A 27781-nucleotide genomic window follows, 5' to 3' on the forward strand; every position below is an offset into this window, starting at 1 on the left:
GTGTGGCCGCGGCTAGTCGCGGTTGGCCCGTACCGCCGGCATTATGTAAATCCGAGCAAAATGCCGACCCCGAGAACCTTCACGATCCCGACTGTTTTTTGGGCTTTTGAAAACAACTACAGGGACGTGCCTAGGCATGTGCCGGCCTTGCAACGCTACAGGGGGGCTGGGAGAAGTGGAAGTAGTCCGTGAAACTCTCTACTCAAGCTTGTAGCTCCGTAGGCATGTACATACATACATAGTTTGTATCAACTTGGTGGGACGTAGCACCGGTCGACGAACAAGCGATATAACATATGCAGTACGGAGTACTCCGTAGAGACTCCATCAAATCAACCAGCTGGACAACGTGGGTAAGATCCACAGTTCCCCCCACCGGTGTCCCAAAGTATCTGGGCTCTTTCCACTGAGACGAAGGTATAATACCAATAGCCTGATGGATGCCAAGCAATCTTCCGGATGGTGGATCAATGGTGTGCTCTCTGGGGGAGAGGGGCAAGATTCTTATCACTCGTAACCGCTCTGGGCGGCAGCACATGTTTGTTCCTTGGAACCTTTTATCCCATACATAGCCGGGAAGCATCTAGCTTTTTTCGAAATAAAGCTTGTAAGTCGCCCAATACCTTCGAGAGTCACGAGCCGAGATGAAAAGCATTGAGAATGGGCGGTCAATATTGGGACCTTCAATCAGATAAGCCCCGTCGGGGTCAAAAAATGCAGAGTATCGGAAGCATATTTTCCTTGGATTCTCCCTCTGGTTTAGAGAAAATATGATTAGAAAAGAGACTCGCAGCATACTTTGGATTCTGCGGGGGAAAAGGAGAAAAAAAATTTTGTTACATGTACCAGCTTCAGCTGGTCTTTCATAGCTAACACTGACATGACCGAATGAGGAATGATATGTGTGACTTCAAGCTATGCAACTTATCCTAGAACATAGATTGACATCAGGCCTTCATTTTTGTATCTGATCAATCTCTGTCGACTCTAAGCGCTGCTTCCGCCTAATCACACACCGGTGATGGTCACGGAGGGGCCAATTGCATCACCGGGAGGATGATCCTGCGGATCTTCTAACCACGGTTTAACCTGAGGCGGAAGAGGCCGCAGGTGACAGTTGCAACTGTCTTGTTTCCTGAGGCTCTCCCTTTGTAGTAAAACTTGAAAAAAGAAGTCATGATATGTCTTTTGTGAGTTTTGCCAGTGCATTGACATGGACTTGGTATTAAGGTAGATTTATACTGTTTAAGGTATCATTTAGATTAGCAAGTTCATATGTCAAGCGGACTATAGAGACTTTCTAGCACGGTTTTGCTGCTCTGAAAAGGCTCGTGGTGGCTGACGACCTGGATGAAGATGCTACCAGCCAGGGCCGGTTGCGGAGCAAAGGAGAGGATCTGCTCAGAAGATGTCAGATGCGGATGGTGGGTGGTCATCCTCATACTAAGCATGATCTTCAAAAAAGAGCTTTTACCCGTATGGATAGAGAAGCAATGTTGATGGAAAGGCGAGAAAAACCCTCTATTTAAAGTTGCAGAGCGCCAAGAGAGCTAAACCTTTTATGGTTAGATTTATCTTTGGTCGGCTCGGCTTATTAAAATTCCGTTGCAAGCTGCCTCAGGAGCTTCAGTTCATGAGTTCGGAAGTCTCACTCTGTTCTCACTTCTCAAGTTCGGTGAACTGAGGTAACTATGAGAGGCAAAGAAGATGGAAAGGCATTCACTCTTGTTCAGTTCGATGGTTATATTCTAATTCCGCTGGAGATGTAGGAACGTTGCGCCATGTAATTCTATGATATGTGGAATACTGCTACGGAGTGGTTTATGGGTTTATTTATTTCAGCTGCTGAACCCTTGCTTGTGGTGATAAGTGAGATGTCAGAACTATTTGAACTATGTCTATTCTGAAACTCTTCTGGGTTGGTTCAAGTGTCCTGAGTACTATGTGGGTTCCCGGCTATCGGCTTTGCCGGCACGGGAGCTTTGGATATTGTTTACTAAATGCCCCTGCGCTGGCGCATTATATATTTACAACGAGTCTGGTACTGAGTCAATTAGCGCACGAACCAGTAAAATATATTCAATTATGGCCCGTAGTCATAGACGAACGAACGAAAGCCAAAGAGAGAATAGATGTAATGCAACCATCTGGTGCGGTTGGTGATCTGAAACCTCTATCGGGGCGCAACTGGCTCCGGGGGAAGGATTTCAATCTGGCGGACAAGAAAGCTCTTTTCGTCCGTAAATTGGTCATCATCAGTTCGGTCCTCGAGGAATTTGGGGAGGAATTTAAGAAGCCGATCACGGTTGTTGATCAGAATCCGTTGCACCGCAACAGACTTGTTTGGATTTGCTACAAAGACCTGCAACAGTTCAGATGAGGTCAACGGCCCACTTAGTAGGAAGTGTAGTCTTACCTTGAATATGTGGAAACCTTCATACTGGACCATTTTGCGGTCGTCTTTGAGCAAATTCATGCATAGTTTTAGGTGTTCACCGCTGTCTACGTATGTCGTCATAACACCGTAGTTCGCTCGGTCGAGGAGAAGCTCGCCTAATAGTTTGATGCTCTGACGCTTGGTCACGTAGGAATCTGAGAGGACGAGAACGTTGTTATATGTAGAAAAGAAAAGATCGAAATTGGTTGCAAGGTAGCCAGCCACTAAAGCTTTGTGCCTCGTCAAAATCTCCTATTATCGACGGATTAGCAGAATTGCTCGAAAGCATCATACCGAAAGGAGATTTTCAGCCAGCAACATACACGAAAAGTTGTAAACGCATCGGCGCTAACTTCAAAACTGCTCTCGTTTATCCAGTGAAAGAAATTCCAAAATACTCCTGCCCCTGTTTGTACTGTCCCAGGTTGAACCTCGTTCAGCCTGATCGCAGGTTCCTCGTCTTTGGACTGGTCATATAGGACAATCCCCGTCACCACTTCAAACTTTAAGGCTTCCCTCAGGATAGTCCCACAAGGCGTTGAACTTCTACTGTTTTCGTAGCCGTGACATAACTGAATAAGAATTTCCGGTCGTTTATTGACAATATAAGATATGACGGGGGGATCTGTTGAGGTGATATTGGGTGGTCGGAAACGAAGGAGGTGGGAAAATATTGTCTGGGTATCTTTTCTGGCCTCAAAGGGAAGATGCTGGATACTTCGGGCCAACTCGTAGAGGAGGTCATCAAGGATGAAAGCCTGTATTAGCTGATGCACCTGATCTGGAAGGCTATCAACTTCTGCAACCAGCGAATTGTTAGTGACCGAGCATTCTGGCATCTGTTTCTCACAAGACAGAACACATTACCCTGTGTTCCCTGGACCATCAACTTTATCTGTGCCAAATGTTTTGCTAAATCTTCCTCGATCTAATAGCCAAATTAGAGTGCTTGAGGGGGTTTTGATCTGGTCCGCGAGTTTACCTTGGGGGACCCGGGTGCCTGCCACAAGCGTGCCAGCAGGTCCTTCAATGTCTTCGCAATCTCTGCGGGTTGCCGAGACTTGTTACGGCTGAATAGGAACGCCATCGAGGAGGGTTGCAACCTGTTGAGTATACTGGCACAAGCGCACGAACTTCGGTTGCAGGCCCGGAGCGGGGATCAACATAGAGCTCAAGTCGGATATCTAAAACGGAGGCATGTAGCATGTCTTTGGTCTATGGATTTCAGGAAGCCAGCCTCGTGCAAAGGGCATTCTTAGAGTTAACGTCCAATTGATGGATGGAGTCCACGACCGTAACCCCCGTGGTGGTGGGCTGACGGAGCAGCTAAACAAAGGGCGGCTAGGCGCGAGCGGCTGGACGTTATCCCCCTTTTGGTGGGGTCGAGAGCCTGCGCTTCTGCCCCACCACTCCGTTCGGTGAAGGAAAAAAAGGCAGAAGGTCGCGAGCCGCAGAAATTTTTCAGAAGAGAGACCGACTAGCCTGAACACCCAAGTCCAACGATCTTTCAGCTTTACGCGACTGGAATATAGACGAATATCTGTCTTGTTTTGACTATGACGGACTCCGAACTTCCTGCTCGGCCTCGCGAGGCCGTCGACGATGTCGAAGATAGCTCCAGTGAATCGAGTCCCAGCGAATGTCTAGATCTCACAAAGGACGATGGATGGGAGGATGTTGAGCCTGATGAAGAAGTCAATCCTGTCGTTGACCTCTTTAGCGACAAGGTCTTTCCAGACACTCGGTCAATGCTTCAACACTGCAAAGAAAATTTCAACTTCGACCTTGTTAAGGTGCAGAAGCAGCTTGGTGTGTAGCTCCAATAGTTGGAATGGAATATCGTCGCGAAAGGCTATGGCTGACGCAGATCCTACAATTTCAGGCCTAGATTTCCTTGGGACCATAAAGCTCGTCAATTATATCCGGTCGGAAGTCCAATCGGGGAATACCAAGCCGGATGTATCGTCCAGTGCCCCATTTGAGGATGACAAGTACCTTAAGCCAGTGCTGGAAGATGACGCGCTTCTGTATACTCTAGAGGATATATCGGATGGCGATGAAGACCTTGGTCAACAGGCCGCGAATCCTACCTCTAGAATAAGGGATCTTGAAGAAGAGCTCAGTCGCCTTCGGGAAGAGTTCGTTGAATACAAGAATATGGTGCAGAGATCGCTCAGCAAACAGCTTGGGAGCGAAGTCGAAAACGGCTCGCAGATCCCTCCGAACCAGAATCAAAACGAGCACGTTACCGAGACAAGGAGATATAAGGATGCAGAAGCTGGGTACTTCACTTCTTATGCCTATAACAGTATGGATACCGTCTCCTTAAATATTATCTACCAAAAGCTGTTGACAAACTACTTTTCCATAGCGATACATGAATCGATGTTAAAGGATACTGTTCGAACTGATTCTTACCGCGATTTCATTTACGATAATAAAAGTATCTTTAAGGATAAAGTCGTACTGGATGTGGGCTGCGGATCTGGGATCTTGTCTATGTTCTGTGCAAAGGCCGGAGCAAAGATGGTTATAGCCGTTGACAATTCAGATATCATCGACAAAGCACGCCAAATCGTGTATGAGAATGGATTCGGCGACGTGATCAAGTACGTTACCCCTAAAGCGCTTCCGAGACTATTATGATTTAACCCTTCAATATTGTAGGTGTATCCGGGGTAAAATTGAGGAAGTAGTCTTGCCTGTAAAGCAAGTTGACGTTATAGTCTCGGAGTGGATGGGATACTGTCTCCTATTTGAGGCGATGCTCGACTCAGTGCTCTTTGCCCGAGATCGCTATCTCGCACCTGGAGGACTAATGGTGCCTTCACATGCGACACTTCGGATAGCACCCATTGCAGATTCCGATTTCATTGATGAGCATATATCATTCTGGAATTCAGTTTATGGATTCAAGATGTCAGGCATGCTTGAGAACGTCTATGATGAGGTTCTCATCCAAACAATCAGCCCTTCTGCAATGGTTGCAGATTCTGCTTTATTTTTGTCTCTCCCTTTGCACACTATTACAGTTGAAGAGCTCACGTTTGTCAAAGAGTTCAAAGTTGCTATAACAAAAGATGCCGACACCTTGGATGGTTGGCTTGTTTGGTTTGACATGTTTTTCATGCCTTCTTGTGAAAGCAAGCTTGCAGATAATGCCACTCCAGGCGAGATGAAGAAGTCGGGCTATGTGGCCTTTACAACTGGCCCTGATGGAAAAGAAACCCATTGGCAGCAAGGGGTGTTTTTGATAAACCGTGGAAAACACCAAGAGCGTCCATTGAAAAAAGGTCAAGTGATTAAGGGAAAAATTGGATACAAAAAGAAGGAAGAACAGTCGCGGTTATTGGATATCGACATCGAATGGGCAGTTGATGAAGAGCCTCCGGTTCACCAGGAATGGGCATTGCAGTGAGCTTGCCAGGTCCCAAGCATTCGAAATTTTCGCTTTTGATGCGATATGGGAAATGATTCAACATGTTCAGCATAAAGGTGATGGTCAAATAGATATACAAAATCGCTGTTATAGAATACAAAAGTATGGGTTATCCCTTTCGATCATATCACTGACCAACTGCACAATTTTGTTGCTCACACATCCATATAGGGGGCGGGTAGCTCCCAATGTCAGTATGTCACCGTCTCACTCTACTCTTATCCTTCTCATGGTGGCTTGAGCGCCTATCATTGCGATGATCTGAATCATGCCCTGGATTTGGACGATCCGTTTCCCTGTGAGACCTATGGGGGCGGCGTTTTCTCTTATGTTTCTGCTCATCAACTGGATCCTCATCCAATTTAAAATCCTCCAGGCTGTCATACGAGCGAGATCTTCGGCGACGACGTCGCCTCGATTCCTTATCCGCCCGTTTCAAAGCTTTAAGTTCCTTCTTTCTTTCCTCTTCCCATTCCTTTCGTTCTTTCTCAACATCACGGAGCTGGCGGACGCCCATTTTCATCGCTGCCAAAGGGTCATTTGCGTCTATTCTCATCTTCTCGCGTTCCCGCCTGCCGGGGTCCTCATTACCCCAGACATCCTTGGCAGGAATGTCTTGTGTCCGCGTGGCAAGGTCCAGCTGTGAGGTAGAATACCATGGGGCTTCCATCCCCTGCTTGTATCCCGCAGCATTTGAAAAGCGCATTGTATACTGATCCTCGTACTCTCGCTTGGCCTTAGCTGCTTCTGCCTCGGCCTCGTCGTTCTTTCCAGGCCGCTCATCGGCTTTGCGCGGAAATAAACTGATATGTCCAGAAGAATCAACGAGCGGTGCGTTACTCATCGGCTTGCGCGAGGTAATTTCGCGACTCGACCCAGCTCTCAGAAGCACATCTTCCCTAGCGAGCCGAATGTCTCGGTCGGTATCATCTTCTCCTGCTAGACGCCGCCGCTTGCGGTGTCTAACTTCGGTAGGTGCCTTTGTGGCCGCGATATCTCGGGAAAAATCCTGTTGTGATAGAGGAGAGGTCGGGCGCTGGTTGCGCAGGAAATCAATTCGCCTTTCGGCAACAACTTCTTGCTCGCGCCTCTCATTCTCTTCCTCTCGATCTTTGGCCAGCGCCTCATCCCGCCGAACCCTTGCGATATTTTCTCTGTTGTAGACATTCCATGATTTCTTTCCGAGTAAGTGCCTTATTATACTAGTCAGCAAGAGTCGTAACCTCTAAATGCGGGGACTACATACAGAGGCATGGTTTCGAAGCGTCCACCAGGTTCGAGCACATCGCGTCTTCCTGCTCGAAGCTTCACGTCCCAGAGCTGTGACGTCGGCGGTTTCAGGCCCCGATGATGACTAAGCAGCCGTGGCGTGGCGTGGACGGAGGTGGGCGGCGGGAATGCCGTCGTTCGCCAGGAGAGCTTCAGGCCAGACAGCACCGCTTCACCAAATCAGTCCTCGTTTATCTCTGTCGTGCCATCGTTTGTATAGACTTTTATACAGTTACGATTTACCTAATAACCATAGACTAGGCTTTTTGTTGCTCTGCTAGTTTTGATCCGTTCTCTACACTGACTGGTCTTGTTGACCCGTGCCTTTCCCGCGGAGTTAAGAAGACACCATCTTATCTTGACAATCCCATGAACTCCTGAAGCCGTTACCAATATAGCAACATTATGTTTAATCGCAGTAATTTGCCTTCCGTTCCGAATCCCTTTTCCAGCGGCTCTTCCGGTGGCGATGGAGCTCGACCGCCCCGCGATCGATACAACATGCCTTCCCAGCCAATGGGCCGGCCAGATGGCTATGGCCAAGACCCTCGAACGGGCGGAGGGTATGCGGCACCGTTCCGTCAGCGTGATTATGACATTGTGATGACTGACGGATATAATGAACCAAGAAGATATGGAGGGCCTCCTCCTGGCCGAGCTCCCGGGCCACTCCCATCATCGGGCGGAGGAAGAATGATGCCACCCAGCAGAGGAGCTGGTGATCAGGTTTGGACTTTGCGGCCGGCAAAAAGCCCAGACAATTCTTACACATATGGGAACCTGTAAGTTCATTTCAGCCACCCCACCCACCTCGAGTTTTATCCTTAACTGTAACTGTGTGCCCTATTAGAGTAGCCGTTTCCACGCGTGATATTCCTCCCTCGAGGGATGGATCAGATGTACTAGTCCTAGTGAACAACTTATATGTTTTCTCAGCTCGTCCTCTGGAAGGATTCCCTCAAGGACACATTAGCATGTCGGATCCACAACGAACATGGGCTCAAGTGGCATTAACAGACATGGTTGAAGTCAAGCTATACGACGTCTTCAGTCAGGGTAGTCAAGCCTATCTTGCTTCTATGGATATGGAGGTTGGATTTGCTGGTAAAAAGCGAACGGATATCCCGTATGATCAAGACCAGCTTGCCAATGTTTTCATCAGGGTATGTATCCCCTCTAAGCACAGACAAATAATGAGCCAGCACTAACTGGGTTAGAACTTTGAAAATCAAATCCTTGCGCCTGGCCAGATAGTGCTCATGGATGACAGAAGTATTCCGCTTTTGCTGACCGTTAAAACTGTTCAACTGGGTGATCTATCGGAGAAGCCATCTTCGTCTGCCCCAATATCGTCCGATCCTACGTCAAGGGGCATACTCACCAGACACACCTTAATCAACTTTTTTAAGGATGCAAGAACAGGAATTAATTTGAAAGCATCCAACCGACGACCTGCTGCGAATTCGATTATCCAGCCTGATTTCAAGTTCGAAAACATGGGAATTGGCGGTTTAGATACGGAATTTGGCACCATCTTCCGCAGAGCCTTCGCGTCTCGCATTTTCCCACCCGGCCTCGTCGAGAAGCTGGGAATTCAACACGTCAAGGGTATTTTACTTTACGGCCCCCCTGGAACAGGTAAAACTTTGATCGCAAGACAGATTGGGAAAATGTTGAATGCAAAGGAACCCAAAGTTATTAATGGTCCTGAAATTTTGAACAAATACGTTGGTCAATCCGAAGAGAATGTTAGGAAACTTTTCGCCGATGCCGAAAAGGAGTACAGGGAGAAAGGAGAGGAGAGCGGACTTCACATCATCATTTTCGACGAACTGGATGCTGTTTGCAAACAAAGAGGTAGCGGAGCCGGTGGTGGTACTGGTGTCGGTGATAGCATCGTGAACCAGCTTTTATCTAAACTTGATGGTGTTGACCAACTGAACAATATCCTGTTGATTGGTATGACCAATCGAATGGATATGATCGACGATGCCCTTTTGCGTCCCGGTCGATTGGAAGTCCACATGGAAATTTCTCTTCCCGACGAAAAAGGGAGAGTACAGATCTTAAAGATTCATACGAAAAAGATGCGGGAGGGTAACCTTATGGATAGCGATGTGGACCTAGCTGAGCTGGCTCAGCTGACTAAAAACTTTTCTGGAGCAGAGATCAGTGGTTTGGTCAAGTCTGCATCCTCGTTCGCCTTTAATCGACATGTCAAAATCGGTACAATGGCTGGAATTAGTGACGATGTCGTTAATATGAAAGTCAATCGCCAGGATTTCCAGAATGCTCTTGAAGAGGTGAAACCTGCCTTTGGTGTGTCGAAAGAAGAGTTTGAAGGTTGTATTAATGGCGGCATTATCCATTTCTCCCCGGCTATCGATAGCATTCTGGAAGAAGGAAAACTCTTTGTCAACCAGGTCCGAGACCCCGAGTCGACGACCCAGCTATTCTCGGTATTACTTCACGGACCCCCAGGAAGCGGTAAAACCGCACTGGCTGCAAAGATGGCCATTGACTCAGACTTCCCGTTCGTTAAGCTTATCAGCCCGGAGGATATGGTGGGCTTCAATGAGATGGCGAAGATTCAACATATGAGCAAGGTATTCAACGATGCGTATAAGAGTCCTATCAGTGTTGTGGTAATGGATAATATCGAGCGAATTATCGACTGGGTCCCCGTCGGACTTCGATTCAGCAACTCGATCCTCCAGACGGTCATGGTTTTGCTAAGGAAACAGCCTCCCAAGGGTCGCCGGCTGCTCATTCTTGCCACCACCGCTGAACGGTCGGTGCTAAAGCAACTGAATGTTTTCAACTCCTTTGATTCTGACATTGCCGTGCCAAATGTTAACACATATGAAGAGCTGGCATATATTCTGAAGGAAACGGGATCGTTCTCCCCCCAGGAGGTAGAAGTGGCCTTGTCTGGAATTCGCGATATGACGCAGAGCAGCACTATCGGAGTTGGGATTAAGAAAGTCCTCCTTGGCATCGGAACGGCTATGCAGGATACGAACAAGGCCAGGCGTTTTGCTTCGGTTATTGCTCGGGCAATGGATGAACGGGAGATTGTCTAGGATCTTTCACTTTAGATTCTAGGTACTAACTAATCCGAAATTTAAGCTTCAAGCCCTGTTTGACAACCTTGCAACTTCTGTTTGGTTTTCCTCCACATTGTTTTATGTGGGATGCTGTTTCACTCTTCAGTGTCATACACTAAGAGGTAACCTTAACAACTTTTAGTAGTAGAGTCACTAACTAACCGATCTCGGACCACGCAACCACACCTGGCCAGATGCTCTTAGAAGAAGCCCTTAACTAGCCACTTTTCTGGGTTCTTTCGTACCTTTGATGTTGAAGACTTTTCACTATGAAAGATGTTGTTCCTCGGAAGAATTCCTCGAATTCCTATCTATATAAGCTCATTGTTGATATCTGTCACGAAGGGCTTTTGCCTCGTGAGGAAATTTCCATCATTAGTGAAGCAATACCCTTTGGATACCCATAGAGAAACCTGGGAGAGTGAAGAATATGCCGCTCATATATTCACAGCAGAATTATTGAGTGATTTTGCTGAATTTAACTTTGCCGGCAGCTACCTTGGGAGTGCTACTTTGGTGATACTGTTACTATTCTATATATAAAGGGATCTCTCCTCCCCCCCCTTTTCTACTCTTTTTTTCTTTCTAGCTCAGTATCTTCCTCTTTCTGCAATGGCTCATTTGAGGCCTGGCAACTGGCCTCTGCTTTCTCTTCTCAACGTACAGGCGATAGCCTGTGTGATGTGTTGCCAGGATGACGGCGTCTTGGGGAGACCTGCTTAGATATAAAGTGCCAACGGGCTTGCATGCCACACACTCCCATGAAACCAATTCATCCACGGTTATTGTCTTGGAAGTTTTTTCAACTTGCCAATCCCTATTCCGCAGACGACATCGAACCCGACCTATCTCCTAAACTGGAAATACCGAGAGTTGTGTTGTGGTGGTGTATGCGTGTGTGCACAGGACGAACCGAGGACTAACCTTTTAGCGGTTCTCTCGGCCAGAAATGGGTCCCTGCCTGAGCAGTTGCAGGGGGAAAAAGAAAGAAAGGGAAAGGAGGAGAACAGAGGACGAAATGATGAAGGCGGAGGAGAGGGCGGTGGAATGGACAGCCCGACTATCAGATGTTCTGGGATGAACGTACCGCGGTGGAAAGGCTCTCGGTGCTGGAGTCTCAGAAATACAGGATGCAACGATGGCGAATGTCTCCACAACAAAGAGCCCAATACCTTTCCTTGCGCGGAGAGCACCCGGAGACGCAATGGCACCCAGATGATGTTACGAAATGGGAACGGTACGTTTTAGGAGGTCAATGGATGCAACCGTGGGCTGCCCGAGTCTGGGGCTGGCGCAGCTCGGACCGAGTGGCCCTAGGGGCTGTGATATGGAACCTTAAGGCACCGGTGGTGTCAAAGCGGAAGCTAGACGAGACGGTAGGTGCTTATTTCCTACGCAGGTTGTATATTGGGAGCTTGTACCTCTATTGGTGACGCATCTCGCGTCGATTTCAAGCGTCCAAGCCATTCTGCAGCGCAAACGGAGCACACCCGATAGAACTCCGTCTCAAAAGGCGAGCACAGACAGGACGGCCAAAAACGCAACAGGATCTCTAGCCTACACCACCGCTGCGTGATAAAAGCCTCTTCGGGAGGTATAGCAGCCAAGCCCAGTCGCCGAGGCAGACGCTAGAGAGCGACAGTGAGGACAACATCAGCTTCTTATCGCTTATGTGGATAGCAGTTAAGTGTCCTCAACTCGCCCTCGTGTCACACGTAATATACACCAAAATGGAACACATTGCGAGACACGCACAATTTCAAGAACATGGTTTATAAGGGCTATGATCCTGCATTGGGTAGCTTTGCGGTCTGTCATCGAGTGCTTTGGATGGGGCTGGTGCGTTTGCAAGGGCGCGCTGGTCCTGGTGAATTGGGGGTTTCTTTTTTAATAAGCCCATTGCAGACAGTTTCTTAGGCAACGAGAATCGAAAGCTACGTATGTAACTGTGATTGAATGAATCTGATAAACTACAATTGGTCAACCCCATTCCGGCAAGGTAGTAATAATAGAGGAAGTAGGTGATCATAGATATGGTCACTCTGTAAACACTTGGTATAGAACGGTCTCTAGAACTATCTGGGGCTGTGACATTTAGATTTCCATCTCAATTCCCGGGAGTATCTTGATATATCTACAATTCAAATCAATGATTTGAGCCAGTAGACCTACCCTTGTCCGCACAACGACCAAGACTCGCGGAAGAGCAAATGCCCTCAATCGGGAACGTGACTGGTGAAGAAGTAAAACAATTCAGGGATGTGATACTAACGAGTGAGCTAGTAACGAATTAAGGATCGGCTCCCGGCAAAGCTCTTTAGTTGCATCATTTGGGCTAAAGCTCAATTGTCTAACAACACACTCATCCCTTGAGCTTTTTGGGGGGGGGCCAAATAGGGGATGGGTGTTAAAGAGAAGCAGTTCCCCCCGGTAGATTTAACGGTGGAATGCTGAGCATCGACGCTTAATATAAGCCCTATATTCCGGCTCGTTAGGCACCTGTTACGCTACGGGTATAGGGACGGCCTCCCCTATAGAAAAGCTACGTGCTGTACACTCCCCGGTGTCCCAGTAACCTCACCTACGGGACCGCCGGCTACATCGACGTCTACGTCCCTTAAGACTATGGCTACAGAGTGCCCATAACCCTTTTCAACCCGTGGCAATAACCCACATGACCCTACAAGTCGATCCGGATGACCATATGGCGTAATCATGGGGCCTACACGAGCTACACCAGAACCCGGAGAAATAGACGTATGACGCCGCCGCACGCTCCCGCGCCCCCGCCCCCCCGAGCACATCGGGCTGGGCTGGGCCGGAGCGTCCATCTGCAGGGGTGTGCGTGAACTGTGGGACCCGCAACAGTGCGGGGCAAGCACCGTTTTCCCCTGAGCAGCTGGAGCCAATAGAAACGGTGTCTCGGCCTGCTCCCGCGGTTAAAAATGTGGCCCCTGGCTGGGTGCTAAGCGCGCCCGCGCTAGAAGGAAATGGGCCTCCGCTAAAAGCGGCAAGCTAAGCCAACAGAACCATAGGGGGTGGAGCGGACGCGGCGGAGCGGAAAAATAGGCGTAGTCTTGCCGGAGACCTCAACGATCTCTGAATGTTTTGGTTTTCCGGCCTTGAGAAAGTGGTCTTGCGATGCGCAAATAAAGATCGCAGGTCGTCAAGATGCATCCAGGGCGGACCGGCGTCTGAACCAGCGGAAAATCCAGAACGTCGTGTAGGACTTGATATCGGGGCCTAGGACAGGCTAAAACAGCCTCTGCTACTCATCATTAATTCGGAGGAAAGCCACGAGTCCATGGATACCTAGGTTCCGGAGGTCAGATGTAAAAAGCGGACGGCCTAAGAGGCTCGATTAGAGGGGACATATCCCCAAGAGAAAAAAGACACCCCGGAGGGGTTGAAAAGGATGACGCTCGTATATTGCCAAAATATGCAAAATTAAAAACAGTAAAGTTGCCGAAAAATGAAAAACCTGATAAAAAAACTGACCGCAGAAAGCCAACCCTCCCAATTTCCAAACTTGCAAATGAGAAACCCTCCCAGAAAAAATACAGATATGTGAAAAGAAGGATCGAGCCGAGAATATTACGCCACAGGATCCTGAACAGTTTTGTCAACAGTAAGAATATCCAGAAAAAGCCATAGCTCGTTAAAGTCGTCAAGGAGAGAAAAATATGATGAGACGCGAGGTGCAATATTGAGGATTCAGCAGTCTTCATCGAACGCATATTTGGTGTGGGCCGAGCGATATTCGCTAGGAAGACTGCGTTCAGCCTTCGCCTTCATGGAGCTGCAAAATCGTGGTTAGCGGCGAACACGGCGAGATGAAAGGGGCGATTTCCTTGAGAAATCTGAGATTTTCGGATTTCTACGTGATGCCAAGGACAGCGGAGCGGGAAGCCCGTGCACGGAGCGGAGCGGAGAGGGGCAAGATATAGGAAAAGTGCAATGTTGCAGAAAATGATAAATAACCCACCTGATCCGCTTATGGGTCCATTCGAGGTCAGATTTCGTCTCCTTTGCAGCTTTGATTCCCTCAGCAAAGTTTGCACGTGCGCCCTTGACACGGCGCTGCATCAGGGCCTGTAGTTCGAGGAGTTCTCGCTGCTTGGCGTTGAGCTGGCCGGAGCTGTAGAGAGTACGTTAGAATCGGGGTTCAAAGAATTACGGTCCAGAGTGGCCGTTTCATTGCAAATTTCTAATGCTCACATTTGAGTCTGCTTTGCGATTCCCGTGTCCAATCTGCTAGAGTCGAAGACGTTGCTCATGCGGTCGTTCAAAGTGTCAATGACATCGACGCCGGAATAGCCAGAGGAGGAAACATCAAAATCGCTGGCACTTCCGGTGGTGGTGCTCACGTCGGAGATCTCCGGCGGGGAGCCAGAGACGCGAGAAATGGGAAAGTAGCTTGCGCTGGTTGGCGCCTTGGAGGGCATATTGATGGGGAGAGACGAAGTGTTCTGGCTAACATGGGGGCGGAGAGTGGTAGCCATGATGAATTTGACTTTCTGGTAGAATTGAAAAGATTCCGAAAAGTGCAAAGATGCGCAACGGCGGCAGATCAATGGCAGCGCGTATCACGCAGCAGATGTCTGCCAGGAAGGACAGAGGGGGTGGGTATGTGGTGGGATGGGTATCAAGGGGAGACAGCAAAGTGATGCTGGGGCTAGACAGTCACACCGCGCAGTGCAGGCTAAGGTGGAAGTGAAGGATGAGAAGGGGATAGATGATGGCCAGGGATGGTCAATAGTATTTGGGTATAAGTCCAAGAAGCTTCTGATGATGAGGCGAAGGTCAGGTCGGAGCTGGAGCTGGGGAAAATAAGGAAGAAGGAGGAGGACGAGGACGAGGAGGAAGAGGAAGCCCCTTTTATACCCATCCCCGGGAGAGCCCATCCCAATTCGGATAGTCGCCCCGGGGTCTCCTCGTCCGCTGCTCCGTTGCTGTCTTACTCTGAGCTGTGGGATGGGGATGGGTTATGACTGGTTGGGATTCACTCCCATTGCCCGCCCTCTTATTATTTTTTCCTTTTACTTATTTTTCTTTTTTCTTCTCTGCCAGTCTTCCCACTTCTTTTTCCCGCTTTATCCCTTGTTTCTTCCCTCCCCCCCCTGCAGAGAGGGTCCCTCCATCACTCATCCCAAGCCCCGATTCGTTCCTCGCAGGCGACCCCGCTCAGCGTCGGGAAAAGAGGCGTGTGCAGGGGCGGCCATCCGCACGGGGATTCGCCAGTCCGGTGGGTACCTAGGGGATTGGTCCCGCCTGATCCGTCGACAGCGAAAGTTGGGCACTGGGTGAATGGCGCTGAGTCCACTCCAGGCGAGGCCGAATGAGGGATGGCGCGGCGCTGCTCTTCGTTGACCGGGCCTCTGGGAGTCTAGGCGGGCGGCAAAAAGCAAGGGAGGAGGAGAAAGGAAGACGAGTGGTTTCCTTGGACTCCATGGTTCTGTGAGACGAGAGCCAAAGTAGGGGACGCTAGGGAGGACTGCACTCTGTTACGTGTTTACAACTTACAATCCCCTCTACTGGCTAAGATTGGCCAAAGAGATGGCGGCCGCAGACCCCGGTTGAGCATTGTCCAGTGGTGCGTGGAAACTGCAAAGTGAGGGCGCGCGCGCAAGAAACGGGAGAGAGAGAGGGAGGGAAGGGGGAGAGTTGGGCTTGCGGGCCTTGCGAGGCCGTCTGAGTACGGGATCGTCGTTGGGCGTCGAACGGGGTGATATAGTTAATACAGATTCAACGGGCAGCCGAACATCTCGGGTGGCAGCTCTTTGGCAACGCGGCGTGTACCTTACATAAGAATCGGCCTGACAGGTACGTTGCGGCAGTTAAACAGTTGAAAAGAGTTAACTAGTTAGTTAGTTACATGTTACATCCAGCGGGCGGCGCCGGGCGAGAGGACGTTTGTCGGCGGGTCGAGCTGCACGGACGGCGAGATAAGAGAGAGAAAGAGAGAGAGAGAGACAGCGGGAGAAGGGAAAGGTTTATTCTTCTCCGTAGTCAAATGAAACGCAAGTTGAAACAGCCCGGGTTTCCAACGCTTCTCCGTCGTCTGTCAGACTGTCCAGCTGGTTCGGCTACTCTGTTAACTAGTTAGAGTAGTTATCTGCTACAACTTCCCTCGGTGCACAGCGCTGGGCGCTGTTGCATCACGGCGTCTGTCTCACTTCTCTGGCAAACAGATCTCGTCAATCGTCAAAACTCTTCCAGCAAACCCAGGAATTATCAAGCAGAGTCAACTATGCTAGTAACTAGTTTGTCTGTCTGCCACATTCATCCTCCAGTTTCCGCCTGGGCTACTCTACAACTGTCCAAAGCATCCAAATCGTTCAGTCCTCCACCACCGGCGTAGTTGACCACGACGCAGCTGAGGAAATTTAAAAAAAAAAAAAAAAAAGAAAAGAAAAAAGAAAAGAAAAGAATCATCCCTGCATCTTATCTGTGCCGCTCTTATAGTCAAGCAGGCCGTGACTTGCAGTTTGCATTCCAGTGTGCATGTGAGTGTGGGAGCAACAAGAAGCCCATCTGAAGGTCTGAGTGTAACACAACTGGGCTCTAAGCGCGTCACCGCAACTTGACGGTGAGACGGCCAGACCAGGATACTGGCGGTTCTCTCCAGTCCTGCCAGCCTATCGACCCTGCTGCCGCTGCCTTGGGTGCTCTACTAGCCGGCGAATCGGTATGCAGCGATGCGACGGTTGGGCATTCATCCATCGTCGCGGGTGCAGCGACGGAGAGCAAAGTCATCCCAACCCTGGGTTGGCCCAAACCACTTGTGTGCTATGGCTGTGTGGGTGTGTGGGCTGTGCATCCAATATTTTCGCTCTCATTCCTCGCCGTGTCGCCGCCGGTCTTGAACCTTGGGCTCGCCGCTGCATCCTAGACATTCTCGAGCTGCACAAAGGTAATTATATTTACAACGCCTGATATCGTATAGTCACTGTATGTATGTACAAGAAGAGCGAGCATTAAAACTAACTGCCAAAAAAAAAAAAATAAAAAATAAAAAATAAAAAATAAAAAGAATTTAAAAAAAAAGGGAAAATTGATAAAAGGATGAAAAGAAGATGTTAAACAGAGGGAAAAGAAAAAGGTTAACTAAATAAAATTCCGAATCCAACTCCCATGTTCATCGCTCGTTGATATGCTCCCGAGGGTCATTCAAAGTAAGTCATGAAGGCATGTAGTTGGCTAAACCGCTTCCCATAAACTTCAATTGCTTTCCCTTTGCCATCAAACCCAGACAAGAATAAAAATACGTCTAGAATTACGTGATACTTATCGCCCGCCATGATTCGCAAGAAAAGTTGTATCGTATCATCTCAAACGCAGATGTTTGCCATGGCAGGCACATCATTATCGTCAGTTCATGTTACTGGAAAATGAAGAAAAGAAAGCGTGAACCCAAATTGCAAATGCTATGCCCGCGGGAAATGCATAAATGGTGCCTGTATGTGAAAGACGCAAGGCTGGTATCATCGGTTGCAATGTTCGAGGGCTGGTAACAGTTAAAATAAAAGCGCCAAACGGGTTCTGTCACATCGCGCTGATGTCAGAGGATGGGCTTGAACACCTGGAAGAGGATGTGAGGCACTAAGCGCAGGTATTACAAAGAAGTCATCGACCAGGAACCGTGCAAAATGGACTGGCGATAGTTACGAACGATCTCACGAACTCGAATTATCGTCAAGTCCCCTGTGTGTCGTCGGCTTTTGCACCTCCATTTGATGCATTCGATTCTACGTTGTCAGCGGCTTCTTCCACCGTCATATTTGACACACTTCTGATCGGTAATGTAGCCCTAGCGGACGTCTTCTCGGTACCGAGTTGGTTTGGTCGAGAGATGCTACCGCCAAATTTTGGCCTTGTTGTCCGTCTCGACTGCGGCGCGAGATACCGATCAAGCATGCTTCTCAGGACGTCAGATCGGACTGGTTTTGCGAGGTAATTATTCATGCCGGCGTCAATGCATTTTTCGCGATCCCCTTCGATGGCACTGGCGGTCATGGCGATGACAAGGACTTCGTTGACGTTCGGATCCTCGTTCTCGCGAATCTTCCGAGTAGCATCATATCCGTCGAGCACTGGCATCTGGACATCCATCAAGACAACATGGAATGGGTTCCCTTCTTTCGACCGCTGCTGCAATGCCCAGACCGCCTGTTGGCCATCACTGAACACTTCGCTGGTCAGTCCCAGATTATGAACGAAATTCACAGCAATCTTTTGATTGATAGGATTGTCTTCGGCGATGCAAACCCGGATCTGATCGCGAGGAATGCATGTAAGATCCCGCACGACTCGCTTTTGGGGCGGCTGTTTCTTGTCCTGGGATAGCTCCTGGGACCAGGGTGTTCTGGCCACCGCGTCTTCCGGAGCCTTCTTGAATGTCACTGTGAAGGTGACTGTGGTGCCAACTCCCACTTCAGAACGTAACCAAATCTTCCCGCCAAGGACTTCTTCGATGATGGCCTTGCATATGCTTAAGCCTAGTCCACTGCCACCATAAGACCTTGCTGTCGAACTGTCGGCTTGAGAGAATGGTCGGAAAAGACGCGCCAGATGCTCATTTGATATGCCAATTCCAGTGTCGGCAACGATGCAGGTTACCCTGATCGTAGTTTCGTCCTCCTCGGCAACCTTGGCTCGAACCGTGACCGATCCTTTTGGAGTAAACTTGTAACTGTTGCTGAGAAGGTTCATAAATATCTGGTGAAGGCGCACTGGATCTCCCAGGACCAGGAGATCTGGTGCAATATCATCAAGGTCTTCAATAGTCTCTAGTCCCCGGTCTCGGTGAGTGTAACGAAGTGCTCGGACCACCTCAGCGATGGTTTGTCTCAAATTAAGAGGAACAGTGGACACCTTCATCTTCCCTGCTTCTAGTTTTGAAAAGTCTAAAATATCGTTGATGAGAGTTAGAAGAGTATCTGCACAAACACGAATCGACTCGACGTAAACATCTTGCTGGCGATCTAGGTTTGTCTGTTTAAGTAGTTCGGATAATCCAATCACTCCTGTCATCGGTGTCCGCAAATCATGAGAAATGTTGGCTAAGAAGATAGACTTCGCTTTGGCGGCCTCCTCCTTTAGCTTAACGTTATGTCTGGCTTCAGCTTCGGCTTCTTTAGCCTTTTGCTCCGCTTCTCGCGCCTGTGCTAGTGATCGCTTTTGGGCCTCGATCATTGCCTCGTTGGCAGCACTAAATACACGTTAATATCTTCACGCACTACGTAATCTTAGGAATGGTCTCGTACCTGATTTTGCGCGCCTCTTGGAATAGGAATGCATTTGCAAGCGAAATGCCCACTTGGTTACACACAAGTCGTAAAACAACGAGATTGCGATGCGTGAACGAGTTAGGTTTGCCTTCGATATGGATCACTCCAAGGAAATTATTCGCTTGAAGGATCGGCAACGCAATCACAGATCTCCCTTCAGGGTTTCGACTAGCATAGACATCGGAGACATTCGAAAATCGCTCGTCTTCGAGAACGTTATGTACCAGTACTGGCTCTCGACTCCGCAGTGTATAGTGAGTAATCTGCTGGGCCATTTTGTCCTCCACCTCGGCGAACGGCAGGCCGTCTGCATAGGCAACTTCTCCTTTGTCAATTTCCCCAGCTGCTGCAACACACCATCCTTGGGATTCGAACTCAGTGATAACGAGAGCTATCTCGGATCCACTACAAGATTCCAAAATGATCCCGACCATTTTTGTCAGCAGTTTATCTACTTCGAGTTCCGACGACATCACTTGGCTGAACTCGAGAATACTCGAAAGATCGATAATGTCTACTCTCGTTAGCGTTCCCACCTGAGACCGAACCGATGATTGGGCAAATGCTTACCCAGACCAACTCTTGAGACGTCTAGAGTCCCCTCTGTCCAGTCCTGATCCTGCTCTAGCCAGTTTCTGTTATGTTCATCTTGACCTTGGGTGCCACTTGACTCTGAGACTGAATTCGAAGAGACGGCTAGCGCGTCAACGGTTTGGCACTCGACATCTTGGGACCTTGCAATGGATCCCATTCTGAGCAACCACTCGTGTCGCTCCGCTAACTGCTTAGATTTTCCTGTCGCACTCATTCGGTTCCAAGCTGGAATTGCGTGTCTCAAAATTGCCTGGGCAGCGCGCCTCGCACCTCGGCGAACAAGAAAATCAACTGGCCACGAAAGTATATCAGAATGCGTGCATAAGAAACAAGACATATGAAAGAATGGAAGAATCACCTTGCAGCTCGAGGGCCATCGCCTCTTCAAGCGGGAAGTTGTGAAGCTGGGTATGATCCAGCGCAGCCTACACAGAATGTAAATATCGAAGTGTTTACTTTCAACAACAACATCATCAAACATGACTGTCTTACCTCCAAACCCTGCATCGTTGCTGAGTAATCGTTGCTTATCTCAGAAAGCAAAGCCTGCACCAGCAGAGACCACATCCCGAAATTTGTATGACAGGCGGACTCCATAAAGTCGATTTCCTTCTTGTACTTCCTAACCAACTCAATGTCTTCCTTCAAGCCTGGGCGACCTGGGTCTTCGAGGCGGCGAGACATTATTCCCAGTGACAAATAGAAATATGTTTGCGTCGCAAAACGAGAGGACCAGAGACACTCAATATTGTTAACGATCTCCGTCCCGACTTCTACAACTCTGTCGTAATATCCATACAGGTAGAGTGGAATTAACATCATTGCGCGGTACGAGTTCAATGAATGCAAATTCGAACCACTAGAAATAAGACATTCTAAATATTGGTGCTCGTCGTGCGAATGGTCGGACATGATTTTCTCTGCAATGTTGACGAAGGTCTTTCCTTGGAGGGCTCGAGCTGCTTGTCTATATCATGAAATATCTCGTATAAGCATGACATTCTCCACTGACCAAAAACGTGACAGTAGGACACTCACCTCACGGCCATGATGATTGAACCCCCTCTTACGTCAGTAGCCCAATCGCTTACTTCCTCACTCGCACAATTGCAATGTTGTTCGAGCTCTATAAGATCTTGCCCCAACGAGAACCCGGTAGCGACCATGATGCCAATAGTGAACAGTGTGATGTGACGCTCTCCAAGCACATGTGCGATCTGCATCGAACTTTCGAGCAGGGGCAGTGTCGACGCCATTGGTACTCGCATATGATTCACAAAAACATTATCAATCAAGACTCCCCGGGTTGAAAACGAGGGTTCTTTGCATCTGTCAAGAAGACCAAGCGCAGCATCACTAAGCTTGAGCCCTAATACGCTGTCTTTGTAGCGGCTCGTGACAATCATGTTCAAATGTGTGCAAAGATAGGCTATCTGAGGAAAGGCCCCTCGGCTTATGTAAATGTTCATCAGGTCGATCGCGTAGCGACAAAATAGCTTGGGCTGTATCCAGACACACAAACCCAATGCTTCCGTCATCACAGCTCCAATTGCTAGTAGGGTTCGATCCTCACTCAAAGGCCTTGAGAATAATTCGTCCAGGTCAGCTGTATAAAGGTATGCGCTGAGTTCTGCATACGCCTCATCAATTTCTTGCCAAGTCACTTCCCTATTAATATTCACTCCAAGATCACTTAAGTTCGAAAGCAACGCGTCTAGAGCAGCGGTGATTTCGCCGTTTGAGGAGCTAATCCGACTCTGCAGGACCCAACCTCGAGCTTTGCAGGCGGGTGTGTGCGCATTGGCGGAAACTACGGATAAAAGATCCGTAGCCTCAGACGCCCGACCCTGGGCTAGAAACATCTCTGCAGTTAGAAGATATAACTCTCTTGTCTCTTCATAAAAAACATCCGGCCTTGTAGGATTCCAGGGGTCGTCCTGTAATAGGAAAATGCATGTTTGATAGAAAGTCAAAGCAGTAGTACTGGCGCTTGATTTTTGTGCTGTCATAGCTGCTTTAGATAATTCCTCTCGGTATCTAATACGGTGGGAAACCTTTTCCTTTATTAATTTTGCAGCAATGGAAATGTGATGGGCGCGTGCATAGAGCATATTTTCACTGGAGGCAAAGTATTTCATCAAGGTTTGCGCAATGATAAAATGCATTTTCTCCTGATTACGGCATCGTTTCATTAAAGTTGCAGCCTGCGCATATCGATCAAAAGAGAACCTAGAAAAAGTAATGTTAGCCTAATGTGGTCAAAGCCGTGAGTGAAAAATGGAGAAGAGCACCTAAATTCATCGTCGCTATCTCCTGGAAGTATGATGTAGGATTGGAGTAGATACTGGAGTCCAGCGACAACGTTGCTGCTCGACTGGCTGAGTTTGGTCCGTTTTTGGTTTTCGCATCGTGCGCTCTCTTCATCGTCCGTATCTTCCGAAAATTCTTCGCTGAGCAGTTTTTGAATCACAGAGAAGCAAAACGGGCTCCCTAAAAATGCCGCCCAAAGAAGAATTGACCTTGCCTCAGAGGGGAGCTCCTCGAACCTCTTAGCCACAAAATCAATCTCTAATCCCTGACCGTAGTCCGGTGCAGCAAGCTCAGTGAAAATTCGATCAATATCAAATTGCCACGTAGAATCCCTCCATGAATACCATATACAGTTTTTGCGACTGCAGGTCTCTAAAATTAACCTAATATAAAAGGGAATTCCTCGGCTCTTCTCTTGAATGATCGCGGCGAGAGGTATTAACGAATTGTCAGCAGGCCGATGGAGAGTTGCAGCCACATATTTGAGAATGTCATTTTCACTCAGAGGGCCAAGTTCTATCCTCGTGATCTGTGGACCTTCGGAATGGAAAAGGGTCTTGACCTCAGGAACGACAATTTCCTCTGGCCGACCAGTAACAATGAAAACGCAGCGCAGCTTTGTTCGCATTATTTCGAGGAGTAGACCGGAAGTCTCATCATCGGCATATTGCACGTCTTCCAAGCAAATACAGATTAATTTTTGCATTGTCATCGTTCTTAAAACATCCACGAAGATGTCTGCAAATCGAAGATTTTTGGCAGCGGGTTGTTCCTGATAGATGTTCTTCGGAGTCTGGAGGGAAAACGAGCCAGATAAATTAGGGTTATCATGACCGGCCTCTCCTTCAGGGGCCTCTTTTATTTGTAGTGGCAAAACTGTAGACTTCGAGCCCAAATGCTTCCCATTCCCAGCCGATGGATAAATTAATTGTTGTGGAAGGTCGAGAGTACGATGAAGGGTCCGCCAGACAGGTCGCAGTGTTGTACGGATAGAACTATGGTATTCTGTCGTAATATCACGCTCAGAGAATATCTGCTGTAGTAACGTTGCTAATACTTTCATGAACGGTTCGAAAGGGACCCTGCGGGAGCGGTCGAGTCGTGAAATCGCCATATATCCGCCTTTCCGAATCTCCGGTTGGACTCTCTGTATTAGATCCGATTTTCCCGATCCTCCAGCTCCTGATATTGTGATTACCTCACATCTGCCACCATGACGATATTTGGACTGGGCCATCAGCTTGCCCAACCATGGGAAATTTTCTTGTGGGGTACTGAGGCCACCGGCACCAGCTTCCTTATCGCTGTTGTCCCATGAAAGCCGAGAGTCGATAGGGCTTTTCACACGGCTCAAATGTAAATTCTTTTGGGTTGACGCTGAAGATTCAACGCTATTAGTCGACGCGTGGGACGAAAGCTGCGGCAGAAGATTGGGGACAGGTGTGGGAGTATTTCTAAAACTCGCTAGCCCGTAGGATCCAGAGTCGCTTGAAGCATCCCCAAATTCGATGGGATCAATGCGTTCCCCAGAGACAGAAGAACCGGAACTAAAAGAGTATTTCGGGTGAACGCTGGTTTTAGTGTTAGGCTGCACCGAAGGCTCCTGCAAGCGTCTTTGAACGACCTGGAGGATCCGTTCGCACTCCTCTTTTCGGCCAAATAGAGCAGTCGGCAGAGTGAAGAAAGCTGTGACATCTCTTTGGGCAATCTGAAATGTCTTGAGAGCCTGGGAATCCCCATCACCCAAAAGTTTCATAATCTTCTGCAGGTCCATCTTCACGGACGAAATAGTATGATATCTGTCGGTGATCTGCTTCTGAACCATCTTTTGGATCACGGCAGATATTGCATCGGGAGTGTCCATGCGCTTGCTCGATACTGGGCTTAACCTTTTGCTCAACACATTTTGCACCACCTCAACAGGATCGTTCCCATCAAATGCGGGTCTGCCAACAAGCATCGACCAAAAAAGGACTCCCAAAGCGTAAATATCAGTCCGACTGTCAGGCTCGGTGAGCAGCCTTCCGGTCTGCTCCGGAGCAATAGACCGCAACTTATCCTTTGCCCCTGACTCCTTGGAAAGTGTCGACCAACCCTCACTGAGAGCGTTATCAAAGGCTCTCGAACCATTGCCGGTGTTCGAAAGTTTTACGGCGCCCGTTTCCCGAGAAAAGTGAAAGGCATCAGCTCGGATCTCGCCGTGAACATTTTTCAAACCATAGTGCAATAACTCAAGGCATTCACAGGCGCCGATCGCGAAATCCAAAAAGACGGATAGGGGAACTTCGTCCACGAGAGGAAGGTTATCGGGGTCACATTGGCCTTTGGCTTGGTAGAATGCCGGGCCGAAACTGACTAACTCTCCAAGGTAGTTTGGGCCTGGGAACTCGAATATTGTCACGAGCAAGGGAGCGCGATGGCCAGGCTGAGGTGTAAAGCGAATAATATCAATTGGGCGGACTGTGTGTTTGCATTCTGGATCTGACATGTCAATGATGGTCTTCATCGAGTGATATTCTCGTTCCAAACGAATGATATGGCTTGATATTCGCGCCACGACTGGCACAGAAATTTCGGGGTCAACGCGAGGCGAGGCAACCCCGCTACTACCTTCGCTGATGCTGCTGCGGCCATTATTGCGGGGAAAGGATCGCGGCTCGCTTCTGAGGGAGTCGTGCGCGAAGCTGGAGTCCTTCGAGAAGGAGGAAGAGGAGGCCGGAGTCGATGAAAACACGTCTGGTTCGGAGGAATGCTTGGTGCCTGTCACCTGCCAATGATCGTATGAGGAGTGAACGGGTTGGAGAGTTGTATCCCACGTATAGCCGGGTATCTGCCCGAGGCGTTCAAACAGCTGGTCAGTCGTGAGAGGGAGATCCTCTCCTAGAATCCGACTTTCCTCCATGGTCTGCTGGGGGAAGTGGTGATGGCTAGAGAGAGGATCAAAATAAGCCGAGGCCAGCTCAAAACGCCGCCTCCGAAACAAGTGACAGGGTGGTGGTTAATTACCGTGGTGAACAAGTGCCAGTCCCTAATCATAGTGCTCCCCTATGAAGCGCTTTCCATCACCATCCAACGGGGTCTATCCCAATGTTTTCGGCCTTTTCGAGGATTGCAACTCTCGGAGCTGGCGGGCGATCATCAACGATGACAAGAAAAGGATGCGCCTCCCATTGGTCTGGGCCTTGGTTCGAGAAGCAAAACTTCGGCCTTGGCGCGCTTGCGGCTGTAGTTGCCGCCTCTGCTCGAAGGTGCGGCTCGTGACGCGGAACCGGCAGGTCAAGGCGATTACCTAACACACGGTGCGTCGTTCGGTCTTTGCAAAGTTCAAACCTCCAATGTCGGCGCATCCCGAATGCAAAGGGCTTTGTCAGCTAATGTACGGAGTAACTCTTCGTACAATGTCACCACCGGACGACAGGGGGTGGCGCGTTTTATCCGGAGCACCATCACGGGGAAATGTTTCTCGATGAGGATGCTGCACTCTTTCCTATCTTTCCACTCATTAGCTTTTTCCTTCGATGGAACGAAAACGGCCCCAAGTTCTCCGTGCTTGACCTGCTGGAGTGTTGCACGTGTACAGTAACCCGTACAGTTGCCATTCCATTGCAACAAATACCTCCAGTCCTGATTCCAAAGACCCGTGTCTGTGTCCTTTCCACTTTTTGCTTTTACCCCAGGTTACTCACATTTTGTCTCTGACTGCTTTTATGTATACCTTTTCACTCTACTGCCCGTTTCCTTCCACTAGTAAGGGTGGTAACTGGGATACCAAGCTAGAGAACAGTTGCTCCCCTCCGAAGAAGGCAAACAGTGTATTTGGATGACACAGATGACCAGAGGAAGAGGTATCCGGAGCCACAGGGGGGAAAAGGTCGACCAACATATCATCCGATAAGTTGGTTTCGCTCAGTCTGAGCGAGTTTTCTTCGTTAAAGCCGTGAGAGCCGAGAAGACGTGTCCTGAATGCACTGGTAGGACGGCTAATCCCGTCCACACAGCTCTCGCATCCTCGATGGCCATAAAACCAAAAATCCAAAGCCTTGGCCTTTGTTTCCTGAGGTCCCAGATCTGTTCGAGGCCGGTTTCGCTGCTGCATACTGACACCGGCAAGAATCGGAACCCAATGTATCCCAATGTCAAATGAAAGTCAGCCACATCTTCACAATGGATCGGGTCACTAAGTTAAACCCAGCGAGCTCAAGGCCCTCAAGTCGCGTTGAAATGGCTACCAACGTGTATTATATGGAGAGTGACAGCATCATCCAAGTCCAGAGACATGGAGAAGAAGACGTGGAAAACGTCGATAGCGCTCTCCTTCTCGTTGCCGCGGAGTTACTTGATAGCTACTGGTGGGCGGCTGATGACCCGAACTCCATGAACTAGGACGCATACACTCAATAGTCCTTCCCGATGATGTTTCTCCGCCCCACCTTGTTCTTTCTTTGCATTCCCAAATTTTGAACCAGGACGATCTTTGAGGGACAATGTCGCATCGTTATTTTGCCTGCGTTGTCAGAGTACCACATGACATCATAAGATCAGAGGTTCGTCCGTGTTGTCTTCAGGGTGCCTAGGTAGCTGATGTGCTTGCGTTTCTACACAATGGGGGGAGAGCGAGCTCAATCGTGGGTTAACCGAGCTCGCTTCTATCCCGGAACAAAAAAATCGGGAGTAAGATATTATTACCTGTGGAGTGGACGTCTTGCTGTGCCATAGGAGCTCAGAGAAGGAGTGAAACTTAGGGGGTTCTCTGGGGTCCAAACAACACGACTCAGACCGACTGTCACCACGTAATCCCGCCGCACACAGATCCACCGCGGCGCAGTGTTTCCATTCAAAGTCTCGAGGATTAAGGGAAGACGAATCGTCAAAGGGGCCGACAAATTCCTGCTTGTAATTCGACCTTCGTCACTTAACGAGGGACAAGGCGGGAAACCACGATGTCTCTCATTGTCCCTTACACCGCATCATGCCTCACCGTATGGAGTCTGTTTGTGTAACTTACATTACCGCGAAACACAATGACGGCTGTATTTCAGAATTACCACATGTAATTGGCCACGATCACGCCACCGGCGTCAAAACGTGGTTTATCAGGAAAGAGAGTTTCGGCTCTGCCTTCAACTCAGGCTTTGCCATGGACTTGGGTTCAACTAAGGATTTTAGCGCGCTTTAGTTTTAACTCCCTATCAACGTGTGACGCCCAACCGGCCGTTGATGGAGAAGGAGAATGCTTGACAAATTCGCGTCTATCATGCTTCTTTTACACAATAGCTATCCCTAGATTGTTGCAAAGTGAGATGCCCCTAGAGCCTTTACAGTCCAACAAGCCTGC

At 48.9% G+C, this 27781-nt stretch overlaps 11 protein-coding genes across 11 annotated transcripts; 6 read left to right on the forward strand and 5 right to left on the reverse strand.

Moving 5' to 3' along the window:
• Nucleotides 1–1951: 1951 nt before the first annotated feature.
• On the reverse strand, nt 1952–3743 carry CIMG_03416 (conidiophore development protein hymA). The gene is made up of 5 exons (XM_001243974.2): nt 3420–3743; nt 3305–3365; nt 2761–3236; nt 2417–2689; nt 1952–2362 (listed from the first exon to the last, which is right to left on the reverse strand). Exons 1-5 carry the CDS (start codon nt 3522–3524, stop codon nt 2174–2176), a joined length of 1104 nt encoding a protein of 367 aa, XP_001243975.1. The 5' UTR covers nt 3525–3743; the 3' UTR covers nt 1952–2173.
• A 126-nt stretch (nt 3744–3869) lies between these two features.
• CIMG_03417 (S-adenosylmethionine-dependent methyltransferase superfamily domain-containing protein) lies at nt 3870–7111 on the forward strand. The gene is made up of 4 exons (XM_001243975.2): nt 3870–4246; nt 4320–4745; nt 4809–5046; nt 5105–7111. The coding sequence occupies exons 1-4, from the start codon at nt 3994–3996 to the stop codon at nt 5853–5855; spliced, it is 1668 nt and encodes a 555-aa protein (XP_001243976.2). The 5' UTR covers nt 3870–3993; the 3' UTR covers nt 5856–7111.
• On the reverse strand, nt 6076–7130 carry CIMG_03418 (uncharacterized protein; the record flags this gene model as incomplete). The annotated part of the gene is made up of 2 exons (XM_001243976.2): nt 6076–7078; nt 7123–7130. 2 exons carry the CDS (start codon nt 7128–7130, stop codon nt 6076–6078), a joined length of 1011 nt encoding a protein of 336 aa, XP_001243977.2.
• Nucleotides 7131–7300: 170 nt separating this feature from the next.
• CIMG_03419 (vesicle-fusing ATPase) lies at nt 7301–10432 on the forward strand. The gene is made up of 4 exons (XM_001243977.2): nt 7301–7708; nt 7775–7927; nt 7996–8308; nt 8363–10432. The coding sequence occupies exons 1-4, from the start codon at nt 7551–7553 to the stop codon at nt 10226–10228; spliced, it is 2490 nt and encodes an 829-aa protein (XP_001243978.2). The 5' UTR covers nt 7301–7550; the 3' UTR covers nt 10229–10432.
• An 887-nt stretch (nt 10433–11319) lies between these two features.
• CIMG_03420 (uncharacterized protein) lies at nt 11320–11828 on the forward strand (the record flags this gene model as incomplete). The annotated part of the gene is made up of 2 exons (XM_001243978.2): nt 11320–11628; nt 11652–11828. The coding sequence occupies 2 exons, from the start codon at nt 11320–11322 to the stop codon at nt 11826–11828; spliced, it is 486 nt and encodes a 161-aa protein (XP_001243979.2).
• A 1139-nt stretch (nt 11829–12967) lies between these two features.
• CIMG_03421 (uncharacterized protein) lies at nt 12968–13479 on the forward strand (the record flags this gene model as incomplete). The annotated part of the gene is made up of 2 exons (XM_001243979.2): nt 12968–13009; nt 13288–13479. The coding sequence occupies 2 exons, from the start codon at nt 12968–12970 to the stop codon at nt 13477–13479; spliced, it is 234 nt and encodes a 77-aa protein (XP_001243980.2).
• Nucleotides 13480–13706: 227 nt separating this feature from the next.
• Nucleotides 13707–15193, reverse strand: CIMG_03422 (uncharacterized protein). Its single transcript, XM_001243980.2, has 3 exons — nt 14471–15193; nt 14238–14390; nt 13707–14051 (listed from the first exon to the last, which is right to left on the reverse strand). The coding sequence occupies exons 1-3, from the start codon at nt 14752–14754 to the stop codon at nt 13967–13969; spliced, it is 522 nt and encodes a 173-aa protein (XP_001243981.1). The 5' UTR covers nt 14755–15193; the 3' UTR covers nt 13707–13966.
• On the forward strand, nt 14805–15243 carry CIMG_13711 (uncharacterized protein; the record flags this gene model as incomplete). The annotated part of the gene is made up of 3 exons (XM_004446292.1): nt 14805–14878; nt 14932–15003; nt 15060–15243. 3 exons carry the CDS (start codon nt 14805–14807, stop codon nt 15241–15243), a joined length of 330 nt encoding a protein of 109 aa, XP_004446349.1.
• A 2067-nt stretch (nt 15244–17310) lies between these two features.
• CIMG_03424 (sensor histidine kinase/response regulator) lies at nt 17311–25570 on the reverse strand. Its single transcript, XM_001243982.2, has 8 exons — nt 25453–25570; nt 22428–25373; nt 21175–22365; nt 20629–21103; nt 20495–20561; nt 20113–20427; nt 19519–20059; nt 17311–19463 (listed from the first exon to the last, which is right to left on the reverse strand). The coding sequence occupies exons 2-8, from the start codon at nt 25346–25348 to the stop codon at nt 17948–17950; spliced, it is 7026 nt and encodes a 2341-aa protein (XP_001243983.1). The 5' UTR covers nt 25349–25373; nt 25453–25570; the 3' UTR covers nt 17311–17947.
• Nucleotides 25571–26170: 600 nt separating this feature from the next.
• On the reverse strand, nt 26171–26542 carry CIMG_13712 (uncharacterized protein; the record flags this gene model as incomplete). The annotated part of the gene is made up of 1 exon (XM_001243983.2): nt 26171–26542. One exon carries the CDS (start codon nt 26540–26542, stop codon nt 26171–26173), a length of 372 nt encoding a protein of 123 aa, XP_001243984.2.
• A 416-nt stretch (nt 26543–26958) lies between these two features.
• Nucleotides 26959–27622, forward strand: CIMG_13713 (uncharacterized protein; the record flags this gene model as incomplete). The annotated part of the gene is made up of 1 exon (XM_004446294.1): nt 26959–27622. The coding sequence occupies exon 1, from the start codon at nt 27416–27418 to the stop codon at nt 27620–27622; it is 207 nt and encodes a 68-aa protein (XP_004446351.1). The 5' UTR covers nt 26959–27415.
• Nucleotides 27623–27781: the final 159 nt, after the last annotated feature.

Source organism: Coccidioides immitis (genome assembly GCF_000149335.2).
Source record: "Coccidioides immitis RS genomic scaffold supercont3.6, whole genome shotgun sequence".
Taxonomy (NCBI): domain Eukaryota; kingdom Fungi; phylum Ascomycota; class Eurotiomycetes; order Onygenales; family Onygenaceae; genus Coccidioides; species Coccidioides immitis.

Coding starts and splice junctions, on each gene's coding strand:
- CIMG_03416 (XM_001243974.2), bottom strand. CDS start 3,524: ATGGCGTTCCTATTCAGCCGTAACAAGTCTCGGCAACCCGCAGAGATT. Junction 3,366..3,419: donor AGGCACCCGGGTCCCCCAAG/GTAAACTCGCGG, acceptor TTTGGCTATTAG/ATCGAGGAAGATTTAGCAAA. Junction 3,237..3,304: donor GATGGTCCAGGGAACACAGG/GTAATGTGTTCT, acceptor CGCTGGTTGCAG/AAGTTGATAGCCTTCCAGAT.
- CIMG_03417 (XM_001243975.2), top strand. CDS start 3,994: ATGACGGACTCCGAACTTCCTGCTCGGCCTCGCGAGGCCGTCGACGAT. Junction 4,247..4,319: donor TAAGGTGCAGAAGCAGCTTG/GTGTGTAGCTCC, acceptor CTACAATTTCAG/GCCTAGATTTCCTTGGGACC. Junction 5,047..5,104: donor GGATTCGGCGACGTGATCAA/GTACGTTACCCC, acceptor TCAATATTGTAG/GTGTATCCGGGGTAAAATTG.
- CIMG_03419 (XM_001243977.2), top strand. CDS start 7,551: ATGTTTAATCGCAGTAATTTGCCTTCCGTTCCGAATCCCTTTTCCAGC. Junction 7,928..7,995: donor TCTTACACATATGGGAACCT/GTAAGTTCATTT, acceptor GTGCCCTATTAG/AGTAGCCGTTTCCACGCGTG. Junction 8,309..8,362: donor TTGCCAATGTTTTCATCAGG/GTATGTATCCCC, acceptor TAACTGGGTTAG/AACTTTGAAAATCAAATCCT.
- CIMG_03422 (XM_001243980.2), bottom strand. CDS start 14,754: ATGGCTACCACTCTCCGCCCCCATGTTAGCCAGAACACTTCGTCTCTC. Junction 14,391..14,470: donor ATCGCAAAGCAGACTCAAAT/GTGAGCATTAGA, acceptor TACTCTCTACAG/CTCCGGCCAGCTCAACGCCA. Junction 14,052..14,237: donor TGGACCCATAAGCGGATCAG/GTGGGTTATTTA, acceptor ACGATTTTGCAG/CTCCATGAAGGCGAAGGCTG.
- CIMG_03424 (XM_001243982.2), bottom strand. CDS start 25,348: ATGGAGGAAAGTCGGATTCTAGGAGAGGATCTCCCTCTCACGACTGAC. Junction 20,562..20,628: donor CAACGATGCAGGGTTTGGAG/GTAAGACAGTCA, acceptor CATTCTGTGTAG/GCTGCGCTGGATCATACCCA. Junction 20,060..20,112: donor CGTCTCAAGAGTTGGTCTGG/GTAAGCATTTGC, acceptor CGCTAACGAGAG/TAGACATTATCGATCTTTCG.